At 47.6% G+C, this 17,652-nt stretch overlaps 1 protein-coding gene across 2 annotated transcripts in view; it reads right to left on the reverse strand.

The window, feature by feature from the left end:
• Positions 1-17,652, reverse strand: part of SPNS2 (SPNS lysolipid transporter 2, sphingosine-1-phosphate) — a gene marked incomplete at its 5' end in the record, with an annotated part of 102,011 nt that overhangs the window by 26,242 nt on the left and 58,117 nt on the right. For both annotated transcript variants that reach the window (XR_014541933.1, XM_083587753.1), the window contains 5 exons: positions 102-291; positions 1,990-2,142; positions 3,690-3,832; positions 6,033-6,099; positions 8,156-8,307. Coding sequence is in view for 1 of the 2 variants with exons in the window: in XM_083587753.1 (XP_083443879.1) it covers positions 102-291; positions 1,990-2,142; positions 3,690-3,832; positions 6,033-6,099; positions 8,156-8,307 (705 nt within the window). The remainder of the gene's footprint in view (positions 1-101; positions 292-1,989; positions 2,143-3,689; positions 3,833-6,032; positions 6,100-8,155; positions 8,308-17,652) is intronic.

The raw sequence follows: 17,652 nt of genomic DNA on the forward strand, positions 1-17,652 counted from the left end.
GTCCCTTCCAACTCTATGATTCTATGACCTGCCTGTAATTGCAATCAGGAACTTCAGTCTCTCTCCCTCCCCCCCGCCCCCCCAAGCTGCTTCATACATACATAGGCTCCCACAATGCTGCTCTTTGCCGCAACGAAGATCAGGCAAGTGAAGATGGCTGAACCCAACATCCCAACGGCGCAGACGAGGGGATCCGCTCGCTGCGTCTTCAAACGGCACCACTTGGTTGCGCCAGCCCCGGTGATCACGCCCAGAAATCCAGTGAAGCAAGTGATAGCTCCGAAGATCAAGCTAAGGGCAAGGAAGAATTCCAAAAATAGAGGTCTCTCTCACTGATACGGGCATATTTTTATACACAGGAAGGTGAGAGGCAGGTGGAGGCCGGGATTAGCAAAGCAAAAGGCATGAGTAAGATGTGCTAAATGGACATTTATGGGCGAAAACCCAAAGCAGGGAATTCATAAAATTAAGACGCTGGCTCTGAGGACAGTCTGGACGTTTTCCATGGGAATCTGAGGTTCTCAGGTGACGGAAACTCGTGGAGGGGGGGAAAGCACATTTTCTGAAGGGTGGCAATCTGTAACTGCATTTTAAAATTAACCTGGTTCACTTATGTACTCTGTCTCTCAGAGGAGTCTATCTCTACTGTTTTCTTTTCTTCCTTTTTGGTGGTGCAGTGGGGCAAGACACGTACAGTATGTCAGGCCCAGGAAATCCTTTTATAAAATTTATTTATTTGGTTTTTCAAGTTAAAATTTTACAGTCACACAGTCAACATACAACATAAAAAACAAGATTCCAAGAAATCTCTTGTACTTCCCTCCTCCCCTTTGTGGGTCCTATTGTTAATCATTTCCTCCTGCATCTTTTATGATAATCCAAATCTTTTACCTCTCCATTGCGTCCAAAATTCACTATTAAACTACAAGTGATATTCCAATCTTACAAACGATTTTAACTGTTTACGATGGTCTGTAAGAAAATTATAATTTCCCCCATTATCTATCTCTACTTTCCACTCATTGCCTAACCTTGGACGAATCCCTGATTCCTCAAGTTTGAGTTCCTCCAACATTAAACAGGAACCCCCCTCTCTCAGTGGGTTGGCATAACAGCAAACCTGTCCAAAGCCAGTAAAAGGGCTCTGAAAAACTGAAAAGGACTTTTATACAAAGTGATGAGCTGTTAGTAAAGAGCCAGTGTGGTTCAGCATTTAAAGTGTCGGACCTGGGAGACCAGGGTTCGAATCCCCCACTCGGGCACGAAGCTCAATGGGTGACATTGGAGGCCAGTCACTGCCTCTCAGCCTAACCTACCTCACAGGATTGTTGTGAAGATGACCTGGGGAGGGGGAGAGCCATGTATGGCACCTTCGGTATAGGGGCCACTATATTGGTCATGGCAAACCTGCAGCTGAATGCAGGATTGGAATATCAATATGAAATCATATTGAAAATCAGAGCTCCTATTAGAATAAACAAGCTCCGTTATAAATACTGAAATACAATGTGTCACAGAAAAAGAAGTAAAAAGTTGGTTTAAAAGCGTGTGAAAGAAAGTAATAGAAGTGGAAAGAAATTGCAAGTGAGTAGATTGGAAGTCAAGCACAGGGTGGGGTGAGGGATGGTGGTGGGAAAAGGAAGTATGTGTGGGATTGAGTGTGGGTATGTATGAATATTTTTAAGGATTGTATGAAATGTATGTTTGTAAATTCGTAATATGTATGTATTAATGTTGAATTATTTTAATAAAATAAAAATTAAAAATTAAAAATTTAAAAAATAAAATAAAAAAGAATTCATGAACTGACTCCCCAAAAATGCCTTATGATCCAAGGAGGGTGCTATCACTGGCACCTAAGAGAATCTTAGAGCTGGGACACTGGGGGTGGGGGACATCTAGCCCCACCCCACGCCGAATGCGAGACCGACAGCGCAGGCTGCCCCTTGTGCCATCCCTGCTAGACGTAAAAGCAAAGCAGGAGCTCACCTGTCCTTGGTCCCGCAGGGCTGAGATGTGCAGGTCTCTGCGGTTTTCTGGACCACTTGTGCCCGGTGGAGGTAGAGGGGGATCCACATGCCCAGGGCCCCCGTGGCGAAGGAGACAGCCGAGGTAGCCAGAGAGGAAAAGACGTAGCTGCGGCTGAAGGGATAAAGGGGTTTTGGGGGGTGAGCCAAGAAGGGGAGGCTTCATATCCCATGAAGAGGAAGCTCTCGCTGCTTCCCCATAAACAATCCTCGAAAGTTTTGGTTTTAATTTTGTAATAGTACGGACAGAACATCAGAATGGACAAACCAATATAAGACGATAAAGCCATTCCAAAGAGCATGACGGGGGAAAGAAATGCACTGTGCATCTTCATTACACACTTTGAGAAGAATACAGTGGTACCGTGGGTTAAGTACTTAATTCGTTCCGGAGGTCTGTTCTTAACCTGAAACTGTTCTTAACCTGAAGCACCACTTTAGCTAATGGGGCTTCCCGCCGCCTCCATGCCACTGGAGCACAATTTCTGTTCTCATCCTGAAGCAAAGTTCTTAACCCGAGGTACTATTTCTGGGTTAGTGGAGTCTGTAACATGAAGCATCTGTAACCCGAGATACCACTGTACAGTGGTACCTCAGGTTAAGTACTTAATTCATTCCAGAGGTCCATTCTTAACCTGAAACTGTTCTTAACCTGAAGCACCACTTTAGCTAATGGGGCCTCCTGCTGCTGCCGCGCCGCCAGAGCACGATTTCTGTTCTCATCCTGAAGCAAAGTTCTTAACCTGAAGCACTATTTCTGGGTTAGCGGAGTCTGTAACCTGAAGCGTATGTAATCTGAAGCGTATGTAACCCAAGGTACCACTGTATATCTGTAAATATGTATACAATGAGTGCGATTTAAATGAAAATTGGCTCATACACACACACACACACACACACATATATATATATATATATATATATATATATACACACACACACACACGACATACTGACATAAGAACATTAGAAGAGCCAGCCGGATCAGGCCAATGGCCCATCGAGTCCAGCATCCTCTCCTCACAGTGGCCAAACGGATGCCACTGTGGGAAACCAGCAAGCAGGTTTCACGCACAAGCAATCTTTCCTGCTCCTGTGGCTTCCAGCACTTAGCATTCAGAAACATTGCTACTAGCCATCATGGCTAGTAAGGTAAAAAAAGGTAAAGGACCCCTGGACGGTTAAGTCCAGTCAAAGGCGACTATGGGGTTGCGGCGCTCATCTCGCTTTCAGGCCAAAGGAGCCGGCATTTGTCCAAAGACAGCTTCCGGGTCATGTGGCCAGCAGGACTAAACCACTTCTGGAGCAACGGGACACCGTAATGGAAGTCAGAGCGCACAGAAACGCTGTTTACCTTCCCACCGCAGTGGTGCCTATTTATCTACGTGCACTGGCGTGCTTTCGAACTGATAGGTTGGCAGGAGCTGGGACAGAGCAATGGGAGTTCACCCCATCAAGGGGATTAGAACCGCTGACCCTCTGATTGGCAGCCCAAGAGGCTCAGTGGTTTAGACCACAGCGCCACCCGTGTCCCATGCTAGTAGCCATGACTACTAGCCATCAATAGCCCTCTCTTACGTCAGCAAAAAATCAGCAAAGAAACTTTGAATTAGGGGGTGCAAAGCTGACACAGGATGGAAACAGGCTGCATAGTTCTCTTACTTCCTTATCAAGGCCTTCATGTCTCTCAGCCACGAGGTCCGAGCCTTCAGCTGCGCCCCCAGCTGCTCGGCGTTGCCCCTCTTAGCAGCTGGAACAAATATTAAGATGAGTGTGCCGGTGATCATACCCAAAAGTGGGGAGACCTGGAGGAGAAAGAGGTGTGCGGTGTGAGGAACCAGGAATCAGAAACATCTAGAGCACATGGCCTGGTTTTTTTAAAAGGGTGGATGACTGGGGCAAAATGAACACCCAGATTAACTGCAATCTTCTCTAAGCGGTGCACAAGAAACTCAATACAATGGAAATGTTAAAAAAAGATGAGTTAAAAATGATACAATTGCAATTCAGTTTAATACGCTTGCTGGAATAAAAGATTCAGCGGACACTGGATGTTCACAGGGAGGGATGGGAGACTCTCTGACTTCGACAGGAAGGGAGCTGCATAAAATTGGGTGTGCAATACTAAAAGCACAACTCCCTTAGTACGAGCTGTGTGTTCGAGCCACTGGGGACCACTAAGGGGGTGTCAGGGAACTGCCATCAGGGCCAGAGGGAGAGAGCGGGCTCCAGAGGGATTCCAGAGAGCGTCCCGGGATGGGGAGAGGCAGCCCATCTTCTGGGGAAGGGAATCAGCGTAGCACCAGTGGAGAAGGGGGGCAGATGGGGGAATTGGCGAGGCGGTCCCATGACTCCTTGCCGGGGACCAGCGGGGAGAGTAAGGGTCCTCCGCTGCCCACACCCTCCTTGCGCAGAAGGCTTCCGCGCAGGGAGAGTAGGCGGAGACTAGGCGTCAAAGAGCTTCTTTGCTGGAAGAAGTTCAAGAAACGCCCACTGACGGATTCTGCCAGCGATTGAGACAGCCACGGGCGAGTGGCTGTCCGGACAGAAAAGGTTCACTCAGGCAACCCAGCCAGGTGTGGCGCCGGTTTACGCACGAGCAACCCCTAGAACCATTACAGAGGGGCTCCCCGAAAGAGTTCAGCGATTAGGCTGGGATATAAAGAATTAGGTGGTTTCTTGGGGTATTCTGGATCAAAGTTGTTCAGGGCCTTATAAGCTAGAACAAAAGCCTTGATCCACACCAAGTAGCAATATAGGCAACTGGTGTAGAGCTTTGAGCACCTGAGTTATGCGCTGGCGATAGCCTGGCCCCATCAACAGGCCAGGAGACCTGATTTTAGCACCCCACATCATTATCTACAAAAGCCACACCTCCCATCCCATAGTTTTCACCTTCCTAAAATTCCATCCACTGGAAAAGTCGCTCCTCTGCTGGCAAGAGGCCAAGCGGAGTCAAAGGTTAGGAAACAGTTTTGCTGCCCTGTTTCCTGTTGGCTATTTCTTTTCTTTTTTTCTGGTCAAGCGCTCTTTGTGTCTGCTGTGTCCACTGCATGCTTAAAGTGTTCCCCGCACATTTTTCAAGGTCCCCCAAAGTGTATAGAAGGAAATGGAGAAACCTTCATGCAGGAAAATGAATGCAAAAGGGAAACAATTATCCCTCCCACAAAACAAGAAAACATCCCTGGCTGAGTTTCATGGCAGCCAAGGGACACTTTGACTAAAGAGCAGCAGAGGGAACAGAATGCTGCTGCGACCTTTCGTTTTCCTGTCCTGACAATAATCTACCTCAAGCCAGAAGCATCCTAAATTCTTCAGCAGATTTTTCCTCCACTTCTAGCAAAACAGTGGTCCAGGAAGCTATTTAGCCTGTAATGTTTCCCATGACACTGGCATGAGGGGAGCATTCTAATATTTAGCCAACCGAAAGGGTGCCTGATTCTTGTTTATTATTATTATCTTGGGCAAGTGTTGGAAGGGGCCTTGATAGTCATCCTGTCCCCCACTCCTGATGCAGGAAACCAGCTGCTGCAGTGCCCCTGGCTGATGGGATGCCCAGCTTGCCCTGTCACGAGGGTCTTCATAGTAATAGTGCCTTGTAATCTGCTGAAACCACGTCAGAAGAGGCTCTACGTGTGCACCAATGTTTGCAGGTAGAGCTTCTCTATGCTCTCCCTCGCATAGCTCTATGTGATAGCCAGCGTGCAGGGACAGCCAGTGCAGTACCCCCCAGATGCTGTGGACTACAACTCCCATCATCCCTGGGACTGATGGGAATTGTAATCCAATAACATCTGGAGAGAACCAAGCTGGCTAGACACGGTGCAGATCTTCTTCCAGCATGCCGATGGTGTGGTCACTGGGGGTGAGCATGACTCACCCATAGAAGTCCCACATGCATTCTTTTCAACGTGTGGGCAACGTGATCTGTAAACGGCACCTCACTTAGGGGCAGAGCGGAGCAGATCTTTGAAACAAACACCAAAAAACAGGCTGCTTGCTCACCCGAAGGGCCCAGTGCCAGTCACCAGCTACTTGCTTGACGCTTGATCCAGTGATGTACCCTAAACCGCTGGGGAACAAAGCAAAAGACAAGAGGAAAAATAGGGGAATTAGTTCATTCGTTCATTCAAGTTCCTAGTCCACTTGATCTCCCAGCGGCACCTGAAGTGCAGAATCCAACATGTGTAGAACGGCTAACCAAACGGATTGAAAACATGGTACTTGAAAACTTCACCTGTACCAATCCAACAGCTGCACTGTGGCCGCCCAAAGCTTCTTTTAAAGAAAGCTTCACTAGATCATGGCTGAAAGGCACTCGTGAATTTCCAGGGGAAGGGAGTCCCACAGTCCAGGAGAACATCTAGAGCTGTTTGTGCATTCTGCAACCAGTCTCAGGAACTACACAAACAAAGCTAGTGGTATTTTTTTGTCAGCATCTGTCTTTCTAGAAAGACAACGGAGTGTGCCTCTGAGGTTGAAGTCAACTGCTGCATTTGTAGCACCAAAGTGACACCCCCAGGGCGAAATCCTGGGCACTGTGTATGAAGGTCCTGGGCTGCCCAGTGACAAGGCTCCTCTCTCGGCCTCATTGATATGGTCCAAAGGAAAGCAGAGTAATATGCTTGGCACCAGCTTGGCCAAAGTTGCCGGAAGGAGGTGCACAAGGCACCATCCAGCCGTCTTAGGGACTTCACTCTGGATTTCTGTAGGGTTTACTCCTTAGCCTTTTCTTCTCCCAAAGATGTCCCTCAAGGCAACAGGGGACTACTGGTATAAGCGTGCGGAATTCAGCATCCTGGCCATCTCATTTGAAAAAGTGTGATGCAATTGAGCTTTACTCAGACCAGACACACTGAAATAATCTGACCCAAATTAGTCATTTCCATTGTTTTCAGTAGGTCCACTCTGAGTAGGAGCAGCATTGGAGAGCTCTCCAGGTCTTTAGCCCTTAAGGTCACAAAGTCCTCAAGGCGTTTGGTCTAGTTAAACAGCTGCTGCCTTTTCTATAGGGACCCTTGGAAATCCATAGTGCTGAGAGGAGGCCTATTGAAATCCCCCTCACCAAAATGAAACTCCCAGGATTCTTTAAGAGAATCTAGAGTAGTTTGGTTTGGTTCACAGACAGATCCTGACCATCTCTAAGTACCAGTTGCTGAGGAGCAAACAACTGGGGCTGGCTGTTGCCTTTAAGAGTATTTGGGACTTCCAGGAATAATCCTGCTGACCCCTCTCAGATAAATGGACCCCATTTGATCTGACCCTCCTCACTACACCACCCAAACAATATCGAGCTTGCTATTTTAAAGCCAGCGTCACGGGCCAAACTCACAGCCTCGCTTCCTGCTGTTATTCAGGAAAAAGCTGCCCCCAGCGTTCTCAGGCGGGCCTGGGGACGCATTTTTTCCTGAAGAGCTAAAAGGAATGCTTTCAACCCTTTGTCTCCAAGCTGGCCTGCAAACGGTGAGTTCAGGGTAGCTTGTTCGCCAGCCCGCCACAGATGTTTTGTCACCCGACTGATTACGGGAAAGGTTTCCCCCGCGCCGATGGAAGTAAACATGCGGCGCTGAGATTCCCCGCAGGAAACGGCCCTGCCAGCTGGAATGTGGAGTGCCCACCCTGTCTGTCACCATGCCAAGCTGGGGCAAGGAGGCATTGTGAGGAGAGAGGAATCCCCAGAATGCACCAGGCTGATAAGGGCGGCTCGAAGCAGGGGAGGAAGCCATTAGCCCCAAGCTTGGCACCGTAGCCGAGGTTTCCAAACTGGCCCCTCAGTTATTCTGTACCTCAGGGACATTCTGTCGGGGCTACATGCCCCCGGTGGGGGGGCCAGGATGAGTGGTGGGTGGGGCTGAAGGTAACAGTAGGCTGGGCCAGAGCAAAAAAACCAAGGCCGCTTCCACACCATCCATTTAAAGCACTACGAACCCACTTTAAACACACCCACTCCAAGAATTTTCTGGGAACTCTAGTTTGTTAAGGACACTGAAGGTTGTTAGTGTTTCAAATGTAAGGTGCAGACATGGCCCAGGGCTCAAGGCATTTTCTGTGTTCAGAGTAAGAAAGCAAAGAAACGAAACACGATACGTGTAGAAACAAGGAGTCAAGAGGTCCGTGGAGTTCCATACCTGCCCAAAGGGATTGCGAAGTAGAAAACGGAGAGCATGAGGGTCCGGGTGTTTTTGGTGAAGAGATCTCCGATGATGGTGGGCGCAATGGTGGAGTAGCTGGCTTCGCCAATGCCGACCAAACCCCGCGAGAGGACGAACAGCCAGAAATACTGAGGGTAAGAGAAGGAAAAGGGGAGAAAGAGTCAGTCTGTTGTCATCACGATTCACGCAGCAGTCCCAAACTCCCCTAAAATGCCTGAGCCACAGATCAGAAGGAACTCCCTCTCCAGTTCAAACTCTACTGTGGAATAGTGTGGTGTAGCAGTTAGAGCAGGGTTTCCCAAACATGGGCCACCAGTTGCTTTTGGACTACAACTCTCATCATCCCTAGCTAGTGGTCAGGGATGAGGGGAATTGTAGTCCAAAAACAGCTGGAGAGAGACCCAAGTTTGGGAAATCCCAGTTTAGAGTGTTAGACTAGGAGTAGCACCTGGGAGACCAGGATTCGAATCCCCCACTCGGCCATGAAGCTTGCTGGGCCGGCCACTGTTTCTCAGTCTAACCTACCTTACAGGGTGGTTCTGAAAACAGCATGGCAGGGAGGGAAGCACCTATGCTCTCTCTGGAGTAAAGCTGGGGCTGGAATGTAATAGATAAATGGAACACCCCCCAAGCCTCAGCCTCCCTCAGTTCCCTCTGGCCTGCCCTGCACATAACACTTAATCTGCTGCTGCCAGTCAGTGTCGACAATACTGAGTTAGATGCACCAGTGGTGTGATTTGGTATAAAGAGGCAGCTCCCTGTTTGAATCACTTCTTTAATTTGAACCATGAGGACTAGTATCTTACTCTGCCTCTAAGGGAAGGGCAGTAGCTCAGTGGTTTTGCATGCAGAAGGTGCTAAGTTCCTACGTTCCTCTGTGCAAATGCCTTGCCTGTCCTGCAAGCCGGTCTAAAAGCAGGTGGAAATCTGCTGTCCCGGCACATTGGCTATGCACCGCGCTGCAAACCAGCCAACCTCAATTTGCCTTTTGTGCGCTTGGCAGCTCCACCTCGGTACCCTTTTTTGGGAACTGTTATGCAGCCGCGTGCCCTATAATTACAGGTCCAATTAAATGTTTCCTGCTGCCCTTGTCATATCAGAGACAGATGTGTGTGGGCTGAGCCCTAAAGGGCAGGCGCATGACTCAGGGCCATTTAATGAGTGTCCGTCGCCCAACACTAAACCGCTCCGGAATACCGTGGGGAATCTGCTGATGCCCAGTCAAGAGGGGAGCCAAGAGGCCTTTCAAGGAAGCGGCCATTCTCACAGAGCACACGCTGAACAAATTAGCCGGCAAAACATTTGCAGCGGGAACAGACAAGGGGTGTTTCCGCTAACGCAAATGCACAAGCATGTGCACACACACATATATATTTGAGGATTTTTACTTGAGGAGAAGAATCATAGAATTGTAGAATTGGAAGGGACTAGGGAGGGTTACCTAGTCCAACTTTCTGCAATGCAGGAATCTCAGCTAAAGCATCCATGACAGATGGCCCTCCAACCTCTGCTTTAAAATCTCCAAGAAAGGAGAGTCCACAACCTCCCCACTGTCAAACATCTCTTATTCTCAGAAAGTTCCAGTTACAGATAGGTAGCCGTGTTGGTCTGCCATAGTCAAAACAAAAAATTTTTTTCCCTTCCAGTAGCACCTTAAAGACCAACTAAGTTAGTTCTTGGTATGAGCTTTCGTGTGCATGCACACTTCTTCAGATACACTGAAACAGAAGTTGCCAGATCCTTCTATATAGTGAGAAGGTGGGGAGGGGTATTACTCAGAAGGGTGGTGGGAAGAAGTGTGCATGCACACGAAAGCTCATACCAAGAACTAACTTAGTTGGTCTTTAAGGTGCTACTGGAAGGAAATAATTTTCTCAGAAAGTTGTTCCTGATATTAAATTGACACCTCCTTTCTTGTAACTTTTTCTGTGGGATTAGTGTTATGTATTGAGTTGAATAGGATCCAAAATGCAGCAGTCTGATTGGTCCTAGAACAATAGGATCCAAAATGCAGCAGTATGATTGGTCTGCAGGAGCCACCCAATCTACTCCAGATGGAAGTGAATCCACAACCTGATTGGCCTACAGGAGAATTCCGGAATTAGCCAATCACATGCAGCCCATTGTGTAAATAATGTATATAAAGCAGATACTTTGAGGGGCCTTCCATTCCTCCTCACCACTATGAGCTGAATAAAGAGCATGAAATCCACTCTCGACTCCAAGTATATTTCAATTAGCAACACCTTTGAAGGACTATTTAGATTTAGAAACAAGTAGGGAAGGGAGACGTTGAACACCCACCCATACACCCGCTTGTGCAAAGTTCATAGCTAGAGAACTGGACTGCAAAATTCGGAGAAATGCTAATTTCGAAAGCTGGCTGCATTGAGATCCACGCAGTGTTCCGGAAAGCGCGAATTTAAACACAAGCAGAACTGACTTTCTCCCACTTCCCTAGCCTTGAATGGACAAAGCCATGGAGAGCTGAGGTGCAGACCAGCCTTCACAACCAGCTTGGCACGTAGACACAGAGACTTCAAGGATGCCCAGGCCTCATCGGCCTGTTCCCAGGGTTTCCCTCACTCTGAGAGTTTCTGCCCTCTAATTTTTGTGTGTGTGCGCGCACTTCTGCAAACTGGGACACTCCCTCAAGCCTTCCAAAACCTCCCTCTTTTGCGTGAGGATGATAACAATCGGCACTCGCTGTCTAAATGTCGGAAGTAGAGGGAATGGCCTTCCTTTGGGAGCCAGCAGAATAACAACTACAGGAAAATGGAGGACAGAAATATATATATATATATATACACACACTGCCAGTCAACTCAGAATGGATGGTTAAAGTCTGGGACATTGTCCTTTTGAGTAAACAGATATATTACACCCATACAAAAGAAATGTCAAATGGCTGCTGAGTCATTAGCCTTACTTGCTGTATGATAATGACACGGCGACTGCCTGGCATTCCTTTCGTGTGTTTTTTGGGAATAATTCGAGACAGGACAAATAAACAAGACAACTTTTGATCTTTTTTAAGTCTGCAACAGTATTTTAAACCAGGGCCGTGGTGCAATGGGTGTGTGCAAGAATTTCATGGAACAATGGCGTCCCCATTGTGAAATACCCCACTCCACTCCATGAAATAACAGGGAGGGGGCTAGAAAAGGGGCACAAAAACACCCAACCATTCAGAGTGAGGGCAGGAAGTACAGTTCACATGTCAAGGCTTTGCGATGACATCACTTCCTGAAATCTGGTTGGTGCAGCGATGCTATGATGTTAGCTACATAGTTGGAGTAACTCGGAGCAGGGCTTTCAGTGCAGATGCCCCTGTTCTGTGCAGCTGTCGAGATACAACAGTATTTGCACTTTCCAAAGGCGATTTATATTTTTATTGTGACCCCCTTTCCCAGTTGGATGACCAAGTCTCTGCCATAGGTGTCGACCTCGTATTGCTTCTAAACTAAGCTGCTGTAGGGAGCCAGTGTGGCCTAGTGGTTAGAGTGTTGGACTAGGACCAAGGAGACCAGGGTTCGAATCCCCTCTTGGCTATGAATAATAATAATAATAATAATAATAATAATAATAATAATAATAATAATAATAAACTAAGCTGCTGTTATTTTCCATTTTCCCTTTACCTGCTTTAGGCTGTTTTCATTGCATTATGTATATCACTCCAAGACACATTTTTGGAAAGTGGTTAAATTATTGTTGCTATTACCACTACCAGTACTACTAATACTAATAATATAAACCCTGATTGGCTTCATCGCAAGCCAGCAAAAGGAAAAAACTGTCTTAAAACACTGTACGAAAAGAGGAAAACTGCGAACAGGCTGTGAAGAAAAAGACAGCAGCTTTGAGGAGTTTGCAGGAAACACCCCCAGCACACCAGAACTCTTTGCCCGTCGAAATTTGGCTCAGCCCGGCAATGTACTCCTCCCCGGCATTCTTCTGCAATCTCTTTAAATGCATTAAAATCGAAATAGTATTTTTTTTGCAAAGGTTCGAGAACCCCCCTCCCCACGCCATCATTCCTCACCAACACCCCATTCCTGCATCCGCGGACGGCCAGCCATGCAAGTAATCCATACTTTAATAAGCCTAAATGTGTCCCTGCTCCTCTTGCTCTCCTCCTAAATTGCTTAAGAAAAGGAGAATTACGCTACTGTTCTCCAAGAGCTCCGCAGCCAGTGATAAAGCGATAATCTGCTGAAGTATGTCTAAAGCCCAGGGGCAAACTGCCTCGCCATCTCAAAAAGCACATGATCCTTAAATCCCGGGGTCAGAAAGCATTAGAAAATGCATGTGATGCGATCGGAGGCTGCGGGAAATCCCGGAGAGAGCTGCGAGGCCTCTGGGCTAGGCTTGCACACATCCAGATCCTGAGAAACGTTTACGTGGAACTGAAATTCTTGTGGTGTGTTGTTGTTTCTTTAGAAACACACAGCTGGGACCAAAATATCCTAAGGCCTTGTAGAGGAGAAGCCCATAGCTCAGCGCACAGAACATGTCATTGCCATGAAGGAGGGGGAAAAAGTTGCAGGTCCAATTCCTGAATTTTTGTATTAGATTAAAGCAAGGGGAAGGGAAACGTTCGTCCTGGAAAGTCGATTGGGGTCCACTATTGATGGTGGACATCTGGTGGTGGTGGTGGAGACACCAGAGTCAAAAGGTGGCACTTGAAGCCGTGGTGTATGCAGCACTGCAGCCGAACCACTGTGGTACAGGATTAGGACCCGGGAGACAAGGGTTCAAATCCCTGCTCAGTCGTGAAGCTCACTTGTGTTGGTCCACTCAAAGGCTGTGTACACGTAACGTTTTATTCTAGAATCAGTGGAGATGGAGGAGTTGTTTTTTTTTCTACGTACTCTATGCACAATCTAGATCTGTTGCATATATCTTCTGACCCAGAAAAGTGTTTTGTTTTTTTTAGGAAACTGGTTTCATTCTGAAAACAAAACTTTGCAGATTCATCCTTCGTTTCTCCACCTGCAAGCAGTTCTTGAGCATGAGAGGCCTCTCCCCTCCTGAGTTTTCCAGCAACTGATATTCAGAAGCATTGATGCCTCTGACAGAGGAGGCAACACACCATGCCCAGTAGCCATCGATAGCCCTCTCCATCATAAATTTGTTTCATCCTTTTTCACAGACATCCAAACCGGTGGTCATCACTGCCTCCTGCGGGAGCCAGTTCCATAGTTTATGTTGCCTGAGTAAGTAAAGGTAAAGGTAAAGGGACCCCTGACCATTAGGTCCAGTCGTGGCCGACTCTGGGGTTGTGGTGCTCATCTTGCTTTATTGGCCGAGGGAGCCGGCGTACAGCTTCCGGGTCATGTGGCCAGCGTGACTAAGCCGCTTCTGGCGAACCAGAGCAGCGCACGGAAATGCCGTTTACCTTCCTGCCAGAGCGGTACCTATTTATCTACTTGCACTTTGACGTGCTTTTGAACTGCTAGGTTGGCAGGAGCAGGGACCGAGCAACGGGAGCTCACCCTGTTGCGGGAATTCAAACTGCCGACCTTCTGATTGGCAAGTCCTATGCTCTGTGGTTTAACCCACAGTGCCACCAACGTCCCTGAGTAAGTGTGTCCTAAATCTTCACTGCACATCCCTGAGTTGTAGTGTTGTGGGGAAGGGAGATAAAACCTTCCTCTACCGCGTGCATAATTTTATATACCTCTAGCGTTCCCCCCACAGGCTCCCCAGTCCTGCTTTATTGAGGCATTTTTCTTCCTACCTCCCCCACAATTTTTTAAGATGCAGATTTAAATGGACTTCGCATGATTAATCGCTGAATATTTCTTTGAATTGGGTGGCTGCCTACCTTCCAAATTAACTTCCAGGAGGGTGTGCAGGCCCACCTTATCTTGGCAGGTGTCCTGGACGAAGCGCCAGCTGATTATGGGTTTCCCTTTCGGGCTGCATGTGTTCCTGCCGTATAATTAGCTGTGCTTTTTATTGCTCCCTCTGCATAATAGATCACCGGTTTCACCTTCAAATCGGAATGCTAAACTCCCCTTGTATTGATTTGCAACTTGCCTTGAAAGTAGGAGCGGTGGGATAAAAATAACGCAGGTTAAAAATAAAAATGAACACCTGGTTTCATGGGACAAAAGGAGTGACAGTTGTACCCTTTGGGTTTGGGGGGTGTGGGAGGCCCGAAATCACACTCATGGATAGCCAAAAAGCTCACTGTCTGCCTTGAAGGTGGTAGTAGTAGTAGCAGTAATTTGTATCCCACCCATCTGACTGGATTGCCCCAGCCACTCTGGTCAATGTTATTTTTCTTCCTGGCATAAGTACTTCTGCAGCTTAGTGGTCGGCTGGCTGGCTGTCATCCTCAACAGGAGTCCTCCACTCTGCAACAATTTGTTGCAGGTACCACTTGGGCCATCCACATTGTGAGAATGAACTGGCAGTGAAGAGACACCAAAGGGCACGATAACTAAGCTTATTCCGGGAATTTCCAAGCCGGCTATCCATTCTCACACTGCACCTCACCTCCCAAATACGGGAAGCCCTTTGCTAGCTGCCAAAGTTATAAAAAGGGAGAGAGAAAGGGAGAGAGAGATGGAGAACAAAGTCTGTATTTTAACATGCCAACACAGGAACAGGATGCTGCAAACTGACCCTGTCAGATATCCTGTTAATTGCTTTCCCATTAATGGATTCAATGCTTCCCGATGACCGTTGCCGTGGCAGAGGAGAAAAACACAGAATAATAGAAATAAAATAATAAACGCAGTTGCGTGCACTGATGGCTGCAAAACAAGAGAATCGGACAATTCCATGGAGTTCCTTGGGAAGAGCGATTGATTGTTGTTAAAGCAGTTTCTGGAGGAAACTGTAGCTCTGTGAGAGGAACAGGGGTCTCCTAGCAGCTCTCAGCACCCTTGACAAACTAATTCCCAGGATTCTTCCCTGATGAGTTCTCCAAGGGCAGTCTTGACGAAGAGGAAGCTGATGGGCAGAACCAGCCCCTGAACTGGTTGTAAGGAAGGAGGCAGGAAGGTAGTGGCTGGCTGTGGCTGGTGGGGCAGTGCCCCATTCTCCCTAATGGACCAGCCTTCATTAGGGGCAACAGAGAAGGGAGACAATGAGAAAGTGGGCGGCTTTGAGGCACTGACCAACTCCCAGATGCCAGAGTTTACATACTGGGCCTTCCCAGCTACGTTTTGAGGTGTCGATTGTAGGAGGGCCATTAGGTCAGTTAAAAGGTACACAAGGAAACACGATGAGGAACGAAATGTCCTCTTGCCTTTTGGAAATTGGTGGGAGGCAGGAGAAATGGACGAGGTCTAGAGCTGGCAGAGAAGGAGAGCCTTTGGCTGCTAAAGTTAAGCAACATGTAGCAGCTGGTAACTGGAGGGGGGGGGGAATTTGTTTGGACAACGGTATTTGTCATGAGCACTGGAGCACCAAAAAGCATGCCCCACTCTTCAACTGTGCAGGAAATGGAGAGCTTTACCATTCGATCATGACAGAACTGGTAACAAGCTCTCCCTGATATGTTGGAAGTAAAGCGACAAAGCATGCAATAAGCTACCTGAAGCAGCAGGCAGAATGGCAACCTTTTCTTCCCTTGCTGATTCCTTCTTAACTACCTGCAGGTTGGTTTTCTCTCTCAGGCTTTACTTCCTTCCTGCTGCTTCTCCAATGAGTGTTAGACCTTCTTATTGTGGCTCCATGACAGCAGCATGTGAGCTGGCACTCAGAATGGCCTTGTTTGCCAGGAATAATAAACCTTATGTTTCTATATTCTTTCCACCAGATTCCTACTTTGCAAGGGGTTGGACTAGATGACCCTTGGGGTCTCTTCCAGCTCTAGGGTTCTATGATTCTATCAGGCTATTTCTGTATGATAGGACACCTGCTAGAACAGCAATGGGGAGCTTTGCATGCAGGCTTCCAAGTCCTCTCAATCTGGCCCATGGGACTCCCCTAGGCCACACCCACCCACCCCAGGCCACACTGCAACATTTTGTTGCAGATCCCACTTGCGCATCCTAAACCAGTTTAAAACTCTAGTGTAAACACACCCTGCAGGGTTGATATTCCATTTTGCTTCCCATCAATTAAAAAAACCCCACTCCTTGTGACTCTGAGGTGACTAGCCAAGCAAAGTATGATGGCGGCTCCAAAGGCTTTTAGAAATACTCGCCTTTATGTCACACCGCAGTCGGCAGCTGAGGAGCCCAGACATGCACCCACTGACATAATTAAATGTGTATTTTTATCCCCAAGGTATCTAAACTTGAAATGAAGGGTTTTGGGGGTGGGGTTTGGTTTTGTTTTGTTGTTGAGGCAGGCACAGACACGTTTCACCTCAAGATAGCACGCTTGCGGTAACCTACAACATGTGGCAAAACACCACTTCCTGACGTGAGGTTCGAAAAGGAAAAAAGGAGAAGTTACCGCATGATGGCCAACCACCAAGTGGAAAGTGTGAGGGGAAAGGTGGGGTCCTTTGTCTCCGAGGCACACCCAGCCACCCCTGGAAGTGACCACGGCTGTGAGGCCCTGCCGGCCACAAGGCCAGGGACTGTCGTAAGTGAAGCAAACAAGCTCAAAATGAACCACCTGGCCTTGTTCATGAATGCAGCAACGGCCGCAAGAATACTCCTGGCCCAGAAATGGAAGCAACAAGAACTCCCCACCTTGGAAGATTGGCAAGTAAAAATGGTTGAGTATGTGGAGCTGGCAAAACTGACGGGGAAGATCCGGAATCGCCGTGATGAACTGTTCCAAAAGGACCCGGGCAAATTTATACTTTATATGAAAGAAAATTGTAAAAAGTTGAAAACGTTTGTAGGTTTAAGTTGAAATGTTTGGGAATGGGAAATTAAGAAGGTGATTGCTTTAAGATTGATATAAGGTAAAAAAGTGAAATACAGGAATGTGAAGAAATTGGTAAAGTGATATGGAAGTCTGTTAAAGGGAGGGAAGGAGGTCGATGCTTTATTTAAGCAATGCTTTAAGTTATAAATTCTTTTATTTTTGATTCTGAAATGTAATGAAATATGGAAAACTTAATAAAAATTATATTAAAAACAAAAAAAACCAAAACAAAATGAACCACCTGGCCAGCAAACTGAGAGGAAGGTTGCCCTTTACGCCGGGCGCTAGCAACCAAATAAGCCTTGCCGAAGCAGATACCTGACCCATTTTACTGAAAGGAAAACTGAGAGGGCGAGAGGAGGAAGGGGACTGAGGTCACAAGGCAAAGCCCGTGGCAGAGGCAGGAATCCCTTTTGGAAATGTAAACAGTGAATTGTCCTGGGAAAAGGACCTACGCAGCCGGCCAGCCTGCAACATCTGCCCCATCCCTGCGAGGTGACAACCAGCATTCAATCATTAGAAACGGCACACCCCGTGGGATCACGTGGGTGGCTGCTCACCATCTGGGTGTGACAGGATGAGGGTGATCCCAGGAATGCAGATGGACCAAGAAGACGAGAGGAGTGTGG

This window comes from Podarcis filfolensis, assembly GCF_964270895.1.
Source record: "Podarcis filfolensis genome assembly, chromosome: 15".
NCBI classification, from domain to species: Eukaryota; Metazoa; Chordata; class Lepidosauria; order Squamata; family Lacertidae; genus Podarcis; species Podarcis filfolensis.